This window comes from Taudactylus pleione, unplaced genomic scaffold, assembly GCF_031769625.1.
Source record: "Taudactylus pleione unplaced genomic scaffold, aTauple2 ptg000055l, whole genome shotgun sequence".
Lineage (NCBI taxonomy): Eukaryota > Metazoa > Chordata > Amphibia > Anura > Myobatrachidae > Taudactylus > Taudactylus pleione.
In genome coordinates, this window is record NW_028284457.1 from 4048284 (window position 1) to 4064249 (window position 15966).

At 40.8% G+C, this 15966-nt stretch overlaps 1 protein-coding gene across 1 annotated transcript in view; it reads left to right on the forward strand.

The window, feature by feature from the left end:
* The first annotated feature begins 2628 nt into the window (after positions 1-2628).
* Positions 2629-15966, forward strand: part of UNC5C (unc-5 netrin receptor C) — a 379402-nt gene continuing 366064 nt past the window's right edge. Inside the window, exon 1 of the mRNA XM_088464462.1 lies at positions 2629-2869. Coding sequence (XP_088320588.1) covers positions 2755-2869 — 115 coding nt within the window. The 5' untranslated portion in view covers positions 2629-2754. The remainder of the gene's footprint in view (positions 2870-15966) is intronic.

Genomic DNA, 15966 nt, shown 5'->3' on the forward strand with positions numbered 1-15966 from the left:
CGGCTGTGCTCAATGTCATGAACGACATTGAGCACAGCCTGCCAGGGACACACTACACGATATTGCTCAGGGAGCATATCGTGTAGTGTGTACCCACCATTAGTCCATCTCCCCATATGTGTTTGAAAAGTGACAGTTAGGTGCTGATTGGTTGGTTGTACTTTATCATCATCCACTTGATCTCTCTCCAAGGCTTAGCACATAGACCCCTGAGTTTGAAAAATCACAGGAGCTGATTGGTTGGTACCCTCTTTGATAAGGGGGGCTGCCGCCGCTGAAAATAGGATCACTCACACCGCCGTCTCCTGCCTCCTCCTGGCCGGGTCCTGGCGCCTGCACAATCAATCTGTCAGGCGCCGGGACCGGCACATGCGCACTAGTGACTTGGAGCCGCGCATGTCACCGGCTTCCAAAGGGCTGCATTGTCTGCAGCCCCAAGGAGCCGGTTAGGGCTGGTGGAAAGGCAGAGTAGCGGCTTCCTCCAGGAAGCCGCTCTCTGCAAACAGCAGCCCAGATTGGCAGTCCCAGGGTGAGGATACACCTCCCCCTGAGGCTGCCTGTTGTATATGTGACTGGCAAGTGGTGCTACACTGAGGTGGTGGATTTTGCTGGGGGGCTGCAGCCTAGCAGCCCATGGGCAAAATCCACCACTGGTTGGTACCTTATCTTTCCAGGGGCAGAACTATGGGAGACAATGGAGGCACACTGCCACCGGGCTTCAGCTCTGAAGGGGCACCTACTCCATTGTCCACAACATATTCACCGCACTTAGGGCCGTAACTATGTACCCGGAGTGTACAGTCACGGCCGCCCAATAACTGGCACCCCTTCTTGGCAGCTGAGAAGCCACCATACACCAGTGGAGAGCTCCATGTCAGACCATCAGCTGCTGCCGTCATCTATCTATAGCCTGTCTGCATGCGAATTGCTACATTACAGTGTCAGTGGCTGTGACGGGGGGGGGGGGAGCACCAAATTATAACTAGCCTCCGGGTGCCTGGGATTAACTTACGCCACTGTATCGTTCACAATTTTATCTCTTTCCAAGCTTTCATGATATCCTTAGGGCCCACGATGGCGTTTGTTCTCACAGACAAACTCCGAAAACTTAACTCTTTCAGAGTTTGCTGAACATCAGGGGGTCCTATTGGACCCATGATGATTAAAGACCCATTACATGAATATGCGGAAAATAGCATTACTTCATATGTAACAGGCCATAAAGTGATGATGAATGAACCCCTTAATGTCTATATGAGACATTGTAAATAATTGCTAGAATTACTGAATGTACACTGTGTTTTCTGGGTTTATTCTATAGCAACATTGCAACCCCAGTAAAAAAAAAATTTCAGTTTCCTCTGGGATTCCTCATGCAAAAATCTCTATGATAAAGCTGATGTGGAACCTGTCGGTGGGTTCCCACAGAAAGTGCATTGAATAAATGGGATACATTTGCTAGATTAATGATCACATATTAATCATCTCTTCAACAGTATCATCCCATAGTATCATCAATAACTGTCCTGCCAATATTTATTTCTCACTTACTTTAACTTTATTACTGTTATTATCTTTTATTTATAAAATGCCGACATATTACACACATTGTATAATGAGAGGATCATGATGCAAACATGTTACATGAAATGCTATGAAACAGAAGGTACTGTAAAGATGACCCTGTCAATATGAGTTTACAATCACAGAGGTGCGAGAAACACTTAATACATAAGGCAGCAGAATAAAACAATGATAGCTGCTGGTCAGGGAAATTGTGTAAGGCTATTGGAAGGCAGGTATCAGCTGCCAAACTTTCAGTAAAAATATTTGTCATTTTATGTATGTGTCCACCAAAATAACATGATGATACACCTTGGACAGCAAATGTAATGTTTAGATTTGAATAATGATTAATCAAACAAATGCCCCACACTGAAAAGCAAAGTAAACAGTTTAAAAGGGATTACTATTCTAACATTCATTTTGATGTGATGTATGTACTTATTGTTGTGTGATGTCTGTACTTATTGTTGTGTGATGTATGTACTTATTGTTGTGTGATGTCTGTACTTATTGTTGTGTGATGTATGTACTTATTGTTGTGGCAGTGGAAGGGCTTCTGATAGAGTGTACAGTAGCAGTACAGGATAAATGTGCAGTGAATGAGAGCACAGTCCCGATCCAGGGATCCAGGTCTGGTTTTGCTGCGTGTTGCCTGTGCTGGCAGGGAGGTAGGGCTGCGAGGAGAGGGAGCAGGGTAGCAGGAGCTGACTTTCTCCCAGTCTGCCTGTAACGGAGAGCAGAGACAGACAGCGCTCCTCTGCCACTATACTAATAGTCCATCTCATGCTGGGCTGCCAGCGCTCTCTGACTCCATGGGCTCTTAGGATAACAGCTTGTGCGTTATTAGAAGATCACAAATAGTTGTTTGCAAGATTCTAAAGCAATTCTACATTGATTTTTTCAGCCTGTGATCCTATTATTTTCTTCTCAACGGATTTGTTTTTTTGCTTTTGTATTATTATTTTTGCACTGCACGTTATTTTTCTCACCCCCCAAAAAAAGGATTAATGAGGCCGGAGAGAAGTAACAATGGTCATTGAATGGGCATGAGATCCTTGTGAATTACAGGAGGAAATAAATGCACTTCAAAGTGTGTGTGTAACTATTGCCAGCCTTTCGCACTGCTGCAGAAAGTGGAGTGTTGCCCAGCTGTATACCCTGAGCCAGTTTCTTGTACCTCCCAGTATCATGAGGAAGGGTCTGGAAACTGCCAGCTGCGGGCTGAGACTGGGGTACATCCTGCAAATGTGTTTCCTACCTGCTCTGGCCATACTGACCGCTAGCAGCACCTTCGCAGCGCAAGGTAAGAACTTGGACAGGTGGGAGCAGGGGATGAGGATGCAGATTTTACACATAGCCAACTACTGTGATGCCTCAGGGTTTGTGCATATGGCACTTTTTGGCTGATATAATGAGATTATAGTAGTTCTATGTAATACTATTTATATGGGCTGGGTACATTGTCCTAAAATGTGCCCGAGCTGTGACCACAGTATGATGTTTACGCCTGGAGGGATGTTACGTGGAGTTGGTGAAGCATTAGCAGCTCTTCTTCCCCACGTTTAGCAGTGAGAAGTGAGTGTAAAGGAACTCATTACTGGAATGCATTCAATGCGATGCGAGAGACAAGGCTGGCAAGCAGAGAAAAGAGCTTTCCTGCCTGTACCACCTCGGTGCCTAGCTGCCTCTGCCACCACACTGAGTGCCTGCCTTCCTGTGCCACCACAATAGGTGCCTGCCTCCCTATATGCCAAGATACTGGGTGCCCAGCTGCCTGTGCCACCACACTGCCCCCCGATGTCACCACACTGTTTGCCCGTTTCCCTGTGCCACCACATTGGGTGCTCACCTACCTGTGCCACCACACGGGGGGCCCAGCTGCCTGTGCCACTACACCGGATGGCTGTCTCCTAGTGTCACCACACTTGTTGTCCATCTCCCTGTGCCACTACACTGGGTGTTCACCTACCTGTGCCACCACACTGGTGACCCAGCTGCCTGTATCACTACACTGGGTGCCCACTTTATTGTGCCACAACACTGGTTGCATTGTTGCTCACTATAAATCTGACCAGGTACTGGCAGTTATCAGGGATAAGTTTCCATTGCAAATACTTAAGAAACCATTTCCATTCACATTGCTATTTGTTTTCACAGACTACATGGCTTTGCTTACACTGTTCTATGGACTGGTACTGGTAATGTATCTAATGTATTGCAAGTAAACCTACAGTATCCCACTCCACCCCACAAGCACACATACATAGCATATAACATATTTACATTGGTAACCTTAGTATTAAAAAGCCCACCTGGCACTGAAGATGACTGATTTACACTAACTTCATTAGCTGGAGTGTATGCACTCTTTATTATGCACAGTATGGTGTTGCTGCTTGTAGAACTATCTCCAGTTAACACTTTGATCAGTGAGCTAATTTTTAAATTTAGCTTTAATCATCCTGTTATATCCAAACTAGCACATTGTTTCTTTGTTTTTCTAAATAAATCAGTTTATAATACATAGCTAATCATTACATATGATTTAGCTATCTAATAGCACTAGGCTAAAATCAATAGCCAAACTCAAATTAATTATCATTAGTATTATCTTTTATTGAAAAGGCACCATAAGGAGGAATACAGTAAAGTATTGCCTAAATAAATTGTTACCACTGTGATCATAGCAGTTGTCTTACAATGTCTCCACACACCATAGACATTTATTTTCCAAAATGTCTACAGAAATGTATGGAATTGCATGTAGAAAATCAAAACATTACTCAACATACATTAAGATTCTATTGGACAAATCTAAAGGCTTTATTGGAGAATCACGTAGAATTGTTACAGCACTTGCAATATAATCTGGTTTGATTTTGATAGACATTTTACAGCTAATAATAACAGAATTTCATGTATTCTGTTCTTAGATTTCTGATCAAATTTATTGTATGCCCACCACATACTTTACAATATATGTGCAATTTGATCAAAACCAAGCTAATTGTACAATCGGTTTATACTGTGTGTTGTAAAACCTCGCATTCTTTAACTTACACACTCTGTGATTTGCACCTATTATGTTATAGATCTGGTCAGTGCTGGAGTAAGTAAGGTAGAATTGAGATTATTGTTCCATATAAAATTGTTCACTAAATCCAGACTGCAGTATTAGCAGTGAGGTGAAGCTGTATTAAACTGATACACTAGTGAGGTGAAGCTGTATTAAACTGATACACTACTAGCTACAAGCTGTTTTGAATGGATATGCACTTCTTAAGTTTCAGTTTTAAATGATGTATTATGTTTGATTGAAGTAAGAGGTTAGATAATAAACAGCACTGCTGAGATTGAAGGCTGTGCCAGTGTTTTTGCTCAGAGACTTCCAAATAGGTTTCCTCCTTAGATAAAATTCTATAGAGAAGCTAGGATGGGCTGGAGGGAAACAAGATCAATAAAGACAATCAGGCAAGAGATAAAGGGATTACTACCTTGAGAAGAGAATGAGACAAGAGAACCAGGGAACATGTTTCCGCTACGCCTCTGCATGTGGATTTAAATTGATAGCTGTTTATCAAGTGTATTTGATATCCACCCAAAACCCCCTCTGGATGTGTTGGTAGTTCTCATGGATACTATTTAGGAAGGAGAAATCAAACTATATATTTTTTTTAACCAGAGGCATGATTTAATGACATTCAAGGCAAACCCATTAACAATCAGCTAGTATCTTAAATTCTTAAAAACCTGGGACTGTCCTTTAAAATATCAAAAATGAAATGAGACAACTTTATTATTCTGTTTGTAGGTGAGAAAATAGCATCCCGGCAGCAGACTAATGTCCAAGAATCTTGTTAGACCAAGTTGTAAAGTGCGTGACTCAAGCTGTTTTAGGTCTTTATGGAGTGAAAATACAAATGAAATTAAAATATTTGGCTCTGAGCTATACATGTAACTGGAGTAGGATTAGCAGTTGCCACAGGAGATATGTCAATTTATAGTATAATTATTGAATATATCATAATGAGATGCATAATAGTGAATAGAATAGCGAAAATGGCAAGGACAATGTCCAGTCAATTGACATAACATTGATCTTCTTAGCATTATTGATGGTAAATGAAATTTAAACACATTGCACATTATAGTTATTTGAAGATGTGTAACAAAGTCACTGTAAGAAAGGACTTCGTCCAAGTGACTTACATTCGAGAGAATTCGATGTTTCAAAAAAAACAAACCATAGACTAAAAATAATCATTGACTATAATCTTGTGGACTTTATGTGCAGTCATAGTGCCATACTGCTAAGTGTTCTTTTTCTTTGATTATTCCTGGCATGTTTTACATTGTCTCACATGTGAAACTGTTCGTAGCCCATGAGCTTGATCCATGGGAAGCTCTTGTCAAGCCAGTCCTGCTTATTCTCTAGAAGCAAGGATACACAGCCCCATTTTATCACAAGCCTTGATCTGCAGACTTGGTGTCAACAAAGGTCAAATAAAAGAGATAGACATCAGAATGTCTTCTACACGCAATACAGAGAGACCCAGACAAAGTGCAGATAATTAAAATATGTGTATCTGTAATGTAAGTAGGCAGTTAAACTTTCAGTAGATTATGCCTGTAATCTTCTTGCTTAAACACTTAAATGAAAATCATTTTTTGGATTTCATAAATTAATAACTTATTGCTTCCAAGAGAAAATGGAGAAAATGTACTAATAAATACTTATAAATATAAGTACTTATAAACGATGTCCTTGTCCTGCATTGTTTTGTAATATAAGTCACTGTTTTCTTGTTCGCTTATTTGTTTTTGTACTTTGTAAGGCGCTGCAGAACCCTTATGGCGCCATATAAATAATTATATAAGTCGTGTCCTTGTCCTGCACTGTAATATACTGTAAGTTACTTGTTTCTTGTTCAGCTATTAGTTCTATGTACTATGTAAGTCGCTGCGGAACACTTGTGGCGCCATATAAATAAAGGATAATAATAATAATAATAATAAATAAAGGATAATAATAAATATATTATGGAACGTCATTGTCAATAATAAGTAACTCACTTTTACGGCAGTAACACAGTGTACAGCATTACACAATAAAGTAATCCATTTTGTGTCAAAAATATTCATGCCAACAAAAAGGATGGAATAGGCCTTATTCATTATAAATTAAGAGATCTTTAATCTATACTTGCATTATATCTATGCAAACTGTTGGTAAAACTACTTTAGTACAGCATGCTGTTCCAGTGAGTGGGAGTATGGTGCAGGAAATAATGAAGATGAGCAGATTTATTAATGCTTGGGAGGAAGCTGTTTTATGGTTCCTGGAAAAATGCTTAGGTTTTTTTCCTAATCAGCTGAACTAAGCAGCCTAAACCTTTTAGAGTTTGTCACAAAACAGTGGAAAATGTATTAATGGATCCAATAACTACAGTGCAATGATACAGGCAAGGCACGGATTTACCACTGATTCTGTTTACACACCGAAACCTGCACTTACTTTTACAGAGGGAGAGAAATGAGTTAATAATACAATAGATTTATTACACAGTACATATTTTCTTTCAGCGGATACTATATGAGTGCGTTCATCACTACCCTTACTTCATTACTACTCTAATACTCTTTCTGTTTTAAACTTCACTATATCCCATCCCTATAGGTGTTGTAAATACAGAAATATTAAACAAAGTCCTTTTGATGTAAATACAGTGATAATGTATGATTTTTTTAAATAAAACATTAGAGGAATATATGGTAGCTTAGTTATTTGGTCCTAGAGACAAATAATTCACGAAACAGCATATCATGACTCTACTGTATATTACAGTATACAGAATCTAAAAGTGCAATACAATTTTGTTTACAGGCAGCACGTGGTCTGGGCCCCAGCGTATTAGTGATACTTACTATGCCCTTCTATATTTAAGAGTAGGCAGGTGGTTGGGCTACTGTCAGCCTTATGGATCTGTTGTTATTATTATTCTTATTCTTACTTAGTCGCTCAAATATCTTTGTTTTAATCAACTGTCCCTAAGATGTATGGTCATTAAAGCATTATATGGAGCCATGGTAGTACAAAGGAAGATAGGTTAGCCTATAATAGACTTGACAGTGAACTTAACTGATGTTGTATGTGGATGTTTATCTCTAGACAGAATGTTATGTTCTCATTATTAGCACTGGTGTAGGTCTTAGTAGTAGCACATTTTGGGGATGGTCTAAAGCCCTTCTCTAGTGACTTGTTTGCTTATTTAAAAGTGGGATCTACTTTCACACTCCAAGAAACACAACAATGATGTCAAGCAGACAAGTGTGTAAGAACATAATACACAAATTCCTGACCAGGATCAGGTGAGTGGTCTCTTATTGTGAGGGAGCCTAGTTGAAAGCGCAAAGCTCTTGAAACGGGTGAGTGAGCATTGCCTTGGATATTACCCTTGTGGTTTCATCAGTCTGGATACAGATATGAAATGTTTTTCCTGATTGACACGGTGGCAGGCAAGGTTTTCAGATCCATGATCAGACATGCTTTGCTTTCGTATCAGTTGTGATAGTCATAGGCAGTATGAGCAGCAATATTATCAGGATGTAGATTAAAAAGCAATGCTAGAGGAGGTTACGCTTCATAGTCCTAACTTTAGAGTCAGATCTATATATGGCAGCCTAAAGTATGTCGCTAAAATATTTCCTCTGCAATATTAATGATCTTTTGCAAGCAGTTTATATTTCTTATATATGTTTGCATTGCACGTAACATAAAAGTTGAAGTTTATTGTTTATTGATTCTTTATGTGGCACAATACATTGGGAAACAATATATTATGAAGCAATCTCATTTTCACAGATATGGTCTAGAAGCCTCATGTGTAATCTCATGCATTACACATTATAATGCATGTCATAAACAGTGAAATTTGAACAAGATCTGAGAACTACAGTATATAACCATCGAATACATTTACTAATACTCCAGAACATTTACAGTACCTGTGCAGGAAAGTGCTGCGTGGTATATTACATTCTATTTATATATATAGAACTATAAACTGCTGTTTTTTTGTCAATAATATAACCTATTACTATATAGATAGTGAAATAAGGCATATTTGTCCTGATTAGTCTAGAGTGTTTGGTTCATTCATCTTATAAATAGAGGTGTACGGGTTCAGTTTTATTCGGTTCTTATCGCCAAATTAGCGCACGTTTGGATTTATCTTATTGGCTATCCAAAACACGTGACAGCCGGGTAGCCAATATGATGCCGTTTATGAGAACCGAACATATCCCAGTAAATCCGAGTAAAACCGAACTGCACATCTCTACTTATGAATACTATTGTACAGTACCCTCTGTGTTTATCTTGTTGTGTAAATTATAAACTGTAGTAAGCAAAGTTCTCCTGTCTCCGAGATATACCTGGCTCGTCAGTGATTGCTTTATTTACTTACTGTACAGAGCTAGTCAATATTTTGGGCCTTTGGGAACAAAATAGATAATTATAATCTAGAAAGCTTATGGTCTTTAAATACCATTGTAGTTTGTATGTGTGTTATATTAAATTGACTTCACTAAAAAGGAGTCAACATTAAAAATGTTTTACAAATAAATGTTGACGGGTGAAATATTCCATTTTGCTTAGCTACTGTAACAAAATTTTTATTTACCGCAGTTCTGTATCATTGTATATATAGAACCGCACGAGTCAGAGTGCTGATCATTGTGGCGTCCTACTGGACAGCTCTGTGGGTAAGGGTCGTGGGCGGGCACTACATTGTCCATTGTAGATTAAATGTGTTGGGAGGGGCAGTTGAAGAGGGCTGCATTTGTATTGATGTCTGAAGTTATGAATTTGGCATTCTGTGTTGTTCATTAGCAGTCATTAGCTGTCTCAGCAAGTAGACCTTAAATGTTGTCCTGTATTAATGTAGAATGAGCTATTCCCTTATCATATCCACAATAAATACATCCTTCAGACTTTAATTTATGCATGGGATTTCCAATGTCCCTTAACAACACCTATTTTTATTCTTTTGCATTAATGTAAACTGTAATAATGTTTCATACCATGAATGAACTTGATTTTACAATATACTATACTGCAGTATGCTTCCATAGGGGGAATTGAGTTCATTATACATCCTTGTCCCTAAACAGATATCAATGCTGTGCTGCAGATGCAGTAAAGTTGGTTGAAGAAACATGAGTTACATTGCTTACTACCAGTACTGTATTAGTGCTTGAGGCTAAGAGTAACCCTTCATGGGGTTAGGAGAGCACAGACCAGGCAATTAAAACCAGACAGGTTCCTTTTCCGTGATTGAAGCTCTCCAGTGGACATGGAGGAAGAGAGATCAGAAACAGGTGACAGGGCAGTTGTTGATTTTGTGGCTGACTAAACTGCTGCAGGGGATTGACCAGTTTTCTGTAGATCTAGTGAGACTGCTGCAAACTAAAGTTCTTAATAGGTACGTAATTAGTTCAACATTTCCAGGAAAGTTTCACCCAGTTTCTTGAGACAGACTTTTAAGGTTTACATGTAATTTTGATCATACTATTTTAAAGTTTTTCTTCTGATCTAACCTTGGATCTAGGCATGTTGGCAGAGATGGCAAAACATCTTAACTTGTGAAAGTAAAGCACAGATTTACAAGCATAAGCTGTGTTATGCAAAAACATGTCATTTATACTTGCCAACTTCCTGGCTGTTAGGTTGGCTTAGCGGGAGGTGTGTCACAGGAAAGTGTTCAGGCCGGTGGGCGTGACGACTTGTGTCATCATGGCCCTATGCTCCAATACACAATGCTGCATTTACCTAAACTGTGATGCATGGGGGTGGGTGAGATGATGTGACTCAGTGAGAATCCCATCATGCGGGACACTTGCCCACTCTTCCGGGCGTCCGGGAGCTCCACCCAATTTTCGTGAGCCTCCTGGCCGTTCCAGTGCGAGTAGGCAAGTATTATGTAAACCATCATTCATGATGTAACTTTATGTTTGTTTATATAAGGAATAGCAAATATATTTTTCATATTTTGCAACTTGAATCCACAAGTTATTCTTCAATCAAATATTGCTTTTGTAGTAACCATCTAATCTGTAACCACTGCTCCTAAAAGCAGAATTTGATTAATGCAATGTCAGGGTGTTTCTCTCGCAAGAGGCCCTGAACTGAGAACTGAGCTCACCACAAACACAATGTACTATTAGGAAAAAATACTGTATTGATTGCCATAATGGGGAAGCATGGTTGGCATTACAGACTCAAAGCTCTGATGTCATGAGTTCAATTCTTGACCAAGGCACTATGGAGGAGATATTTCAAGCCTTTGAGAGAGATAAAACAGAAAACTTGCCCATACCAAACAAACATCTTCTGTCATTTCATATACTGTGCTAAATAAATGAAAAGTTTGAAGCTGATTGGCTGCTTTCTCTCTCTCCAAGGCTTGATACATCTTCCTTTATATGTGTAGAGTTTATATGTTCTCCCTGTGTTTGCATGGGCTTCATCCAGGTTTCCTTCCTCACTCATACTCATACACATACTGGTACATTAATTGGCTTCTAAAAAAATATTAACCCTAGTGTGTATATGTGTACATGTGATAGAGAATGTAGATTGGCTCCATTGGGACAGGGACTAGTGTGCAGAACTGGATTAATCTCTATAAAGCTCTTTAGTACTAACCAGTTCAACTTGTGCAATAAGCAGATTATTTAGACTACTGCTTTTCAGCATCGGTCATGGTTTTTTGATATCAAGTGGTAAAGTTACTTTGTTGTGTGGCAAAACCGATGGAGAAACGACCAAATGACTGACTTTAAAATATCAGACCAACTATTATTTTACATAGACAATATACAATCCAGAGAATTACTAGGCATTGGCTTGCAAAACAACCTAAAGCCAACCATATAACAACGGCAAACTAGTCCAAACAATAGACTTGCCTGTGATAGGCAAGTTTGGATGAAGCACTGCACAAATCACTATGATCTGTGCAGGCATTGTTTGCTTAATATGTTTGTAAATGGTAATAATCAAAGTAAAAAAAAGTGTGTGGGTCCCCCCTCTTAAAATCCATAACCAGCCATGGGCCTCTTAGCCTAGGCAGGTATTACAAAATAGGGTGAAAAAAAATAGTGTGGGGTCCCGCCTATTATCCAATAACCAGTACTAGACGCTATAGCAGGGAGACACACACTGCATGGGATCCCCTACCATAATGGCAGCCAGAACCCCAAACTGGTCAGCCCATGGCTGGAATCCCCCCCACCCAAAAATAGGTTCCCTCCTCACCAAGAACAACCAGCCTAGAATCTTGAAAAAAAAAACTGTGCTACTGCTTCTCCAGGAGCCCCATCGACTTTGAGAGGTCACTTGGGGATACTCCATAGGAGTGAATGGGGACTCGCTGATTAGTCAGAGTGTGGGAACTGCCGGGAATTGACCAATCAGTGCGACCTCTTTCATTTCTGACTGGGAGTGACCTCTCATTTGCAACTGGGCTCCATGACGAGCAGTATCACCATCAAAGCCTAGATCCACGGCACTCGCCAGAAATAATGTTGGTGTAATCACCCTACAATCTTTATGCTTGGCATTGGCTAGAACAAATATTACACTGGTGTGTATGACATACAATGTGAATTCTGAGCATTGGCTAGAATACATACTGATTGGTGCAATTGCATTCAACATAGAGCTTGGATCCTCAGCACTGGCCAGAAAATATATTAATTGATTAAATGATTATATAGAGTGGATCAATGGCATTAACCAAACAAGCAATATTTAGCTGCTTTCCTTGCAGGGAAATAACATTGGCTTTCTCACTCTGCCAGTGTGTTAATTATAATGGTATCTGGTATTATACATATAGTGTTCTCTCTTTTTACCAGCACATTATACCTTTATAATGCCATTTGTATTTCCTCCAGGTCTATTCCCTTGACAATAGTTACTTATATGTCACCTTCTTTATTGTACGGAGCATTGTGCTTAGATGGATGAATGAATATTATGATACAGCAGGTTCATTTTAGCTGAAGTAAATTGAGAATAGGCAAACACAGATGTTCGCTATACTGTTATATTTCCCTACTAGAAGGGGGGGGGGATAAATCAGCATCTTGAAAGTACTTGATGCGGAAAATGTGAATTATAATATGAGAATAGTGTAGCCTTTTGGGGATACACTTTTAATTAAGTGCCTACACGTTTCTTGTTTCTGAAAGACTTAATTATCTCAGTGTTAAAAAGGACCATTTTATTTGTAGATCTAGCACTGAAGTGTCTCGTGTGTATCAGTCAATAAAGCACTGAGCTGCAGATCATTGCAAACTCATAAAGCTGCATTAAGGCACGGTTTTAAGCGACATGCAAATGAATGCATGTTTGTAGTCAGTCAGAAATGAAGAATGAGCATAACCGAGACATAATGCATTGTTTGACCAATAATTGTGCTGTAATGAATGCTTGTTCTCTAACCCCAAACAGGCAAGACATAGAATCTTTTATTGGTTTAACCTCATAGTCTCAGGGCACCATTAAGGAACCAAACACAAATGATTCTATTGAAGTAGCTGTCTGAATTCAGTAGAAAATTATAAAATTGAAAAGTTTTGCTAATATTTGCACACGTTTTTTTTTTCTTTTTAAACTTTGGCATCTGTGTGAAGAACTATATATTGTTTCTTTTTTTATAATGTATTTTTATTGATTGTAACTAGTTATAATTCTGTATCAAGAGCCTCATATTTTGTTAGTAATTGATGATACAAAAATTCAAACACATCAATTCTCTTATGGCTAATTTATGAATGAATTGATGGTATAGATGTTTATCCTGGACAGCATATAAAGTAAACTAATCAGTTTGCAACTGGCCTTAGGACCTGATTCAGACCCGCATGCTCGGTTGCGATTGCTTCTAGCTGGACGATTTTCGCATTGTGCGCATGCATACGCGCGAACCAGTGCGAGAGATCAAGAAGCGTTCGCTCACTACGTATAGACAGCCCAGCTGAGTGACTGACAGGAGAAACCGTTTGTTCATGGTCACAGGGGCTGGCCATCACTAACGGTGGAGTGGAGGTGCGAACACAGGCGTGCCTGATCGTCTAAATGCCGTTTCAGAGGCATGCATACTTTATAGACAGCGTCATAGTACACATCACCTGGCTGGTTTTTACACTGAAGTGCTGGCAGTGCATGCGGTAGGGTATGGTCAGCCAAAAGCGCTGCGATCGCATCCGATGGTACCCAATGTACCGATGGTTGCATACACTTCCTGGAGATGACTTGCACAAGTGGGCGTCTCAAGACAGGCAGGTGGGCATCTGTATACACAAAACGATCGCACGCCAGGACATAGTGGGCGTGCTAATGCCTTGCCGTGCGATCGCCTGCCTTGCTGTGGGTTGGCCGGATTTGCATATGTTCGGTACGTGCAAATGCATCTAGTGAGCAGGTCTGAATCGAGCCCTTAGTTCAAACATTGGGGGGAATTCAATTCAAAGCGATGTTGAATACCTGCGGGAGGGAGTTCCCGAAGCTATTCAATTCAATGCGGTGTTTGGGCGGGCTAAGGATTTCTTCTCGCACCCCCTTGGGGATGCGAGGAGAAATCCGACAAGTTCCGACAAGTATCACTCAGCTATCACTGTAGTAACTATCCAGAGCGATCAGTGACCCAATTTCATCCGTGGCTTAGCTCCAGTATTTCTGGCCGGGCAGGGTAGCTCCAGCCTTGTCCCAAACATCTCGCAGCAGCAAATACCACGTGGCTTCACCCTGCCTGTGTTTTTTCATTTTTCTTTTTTTTTATGTAATAAAAAGTCACCCAGCTGACAGGTGGCCCCACAGGTGTCCGCCCACCGGGAATCTTCCTGTTGGGCCCTATGGCCAATCCGCCCTTGGCCTCGCAAGTGGGTCGATGGTGGCCCAGTGTGCATGTGCACGACGGAGCTGGCTCCGTCGTGCGCATGCGCGAGACCCAGATAGCGGCGGGCAAGCCGTCGCTCTGGGTCTCGTACCAAAGGGGACGTGCTGTTGATGGTGAGTGACAGCAAGCCCCCTTTGGTGGGCGTGCCGGGGGCGTGGCTGCCCAGACGGAGGCGTTCCCATTGAGCCGAAAGCACTCCAGGGCTTGCGGCAACGAGACCCTACCACAAGGGTCTCGTCGCAAGCCCAATGGTCACGATGGTCTTGATGGTCACCCACAGCTATGCGAGCGGGCAGGAGGCCGTTCAAAAAAAAAAATAGCCCGGCCCTGATTCAGAGCAAGTGCGCTGTCAGAGCGTCCGGCTCTGAATCAGGGCCTGAATCCTCTACCGTGCATATGAATTCAATCTTCAGCCTGTATTAAGCATTTGTAATACCTCGGAGATTTACTAGCCAATAACCAAAGCTCAAGCTTAGTACTGTCTCCTAAGCAATGTCTGCTTTCTCTAAAAGGAAAGAACTGTAAGTACAGTATCCAAGACACATTCAGCTAAGCTTAGACAGTTATTCCAGATCATTACATACGTCTCTGAAAACATGGTTTAATGTCATTAAATAACATTTTCACTATAAACCTTAAAACATATTTGCCTCCTCTTCTGGAATGTCTGGAGGACTTCCGAATTCACCAAACTGCTAAAGAGTACACCACCCACTTCACTTTATGACGTGATTCATGGTGATTTGCAAGCCTCTCACCTGCACATACTCTCTTACGGGAGAGTTTTATTGGCAAGTAGGCCTTATGCTAGGTACAAACTTGTCGATGTATCACTCGATCTATTGACGAGTAGTATATCATGAGTGCATCGGTGGTTGTGTAACCCGATATGTCTATGAATGACGTTGTTCACAGACAAACTGCCGATGCTGATTTATCTGACGGTGTATCTGTCTGCATGTACAAATGACCTGCTGACCATCTGTATACTGGCTGCAGGGACTGACATCTCAACTGTGGAGGCAAATTTAAGTGTCATCCCAGACTCATTTAGCCGCTGAGTGGTAAGTGTGTATAGCTTACCAATCAGTCGCTCTGACGCTGAATTGGTCTGCTGAGCGATCTGTCATTCCAATGTGTACCCAACCTTACATTCTAGTATTAGGGGTATTTCCCTCAGGCCCTTTTTCAGGTGCAGAATCTTATGTCCCTATTTAAAAATGGGGGGCGCCAATGCTCTCTCTGGCACAGAGCGCCAAAAAGCCTAGTTACGGCTCTGATTTCCCTAAGTTACTTGTGTTTTTTGTTGCCTCTGATACTGCCTATGCTGATGTATTGGGGAGGGGAGGGCAGGACATTGACATCACTGCTGTCTGTTTGAATATTAGTTCATGAATATTTATTTGAAAAAGGCAGACAGGAAGTACTTTAAGCT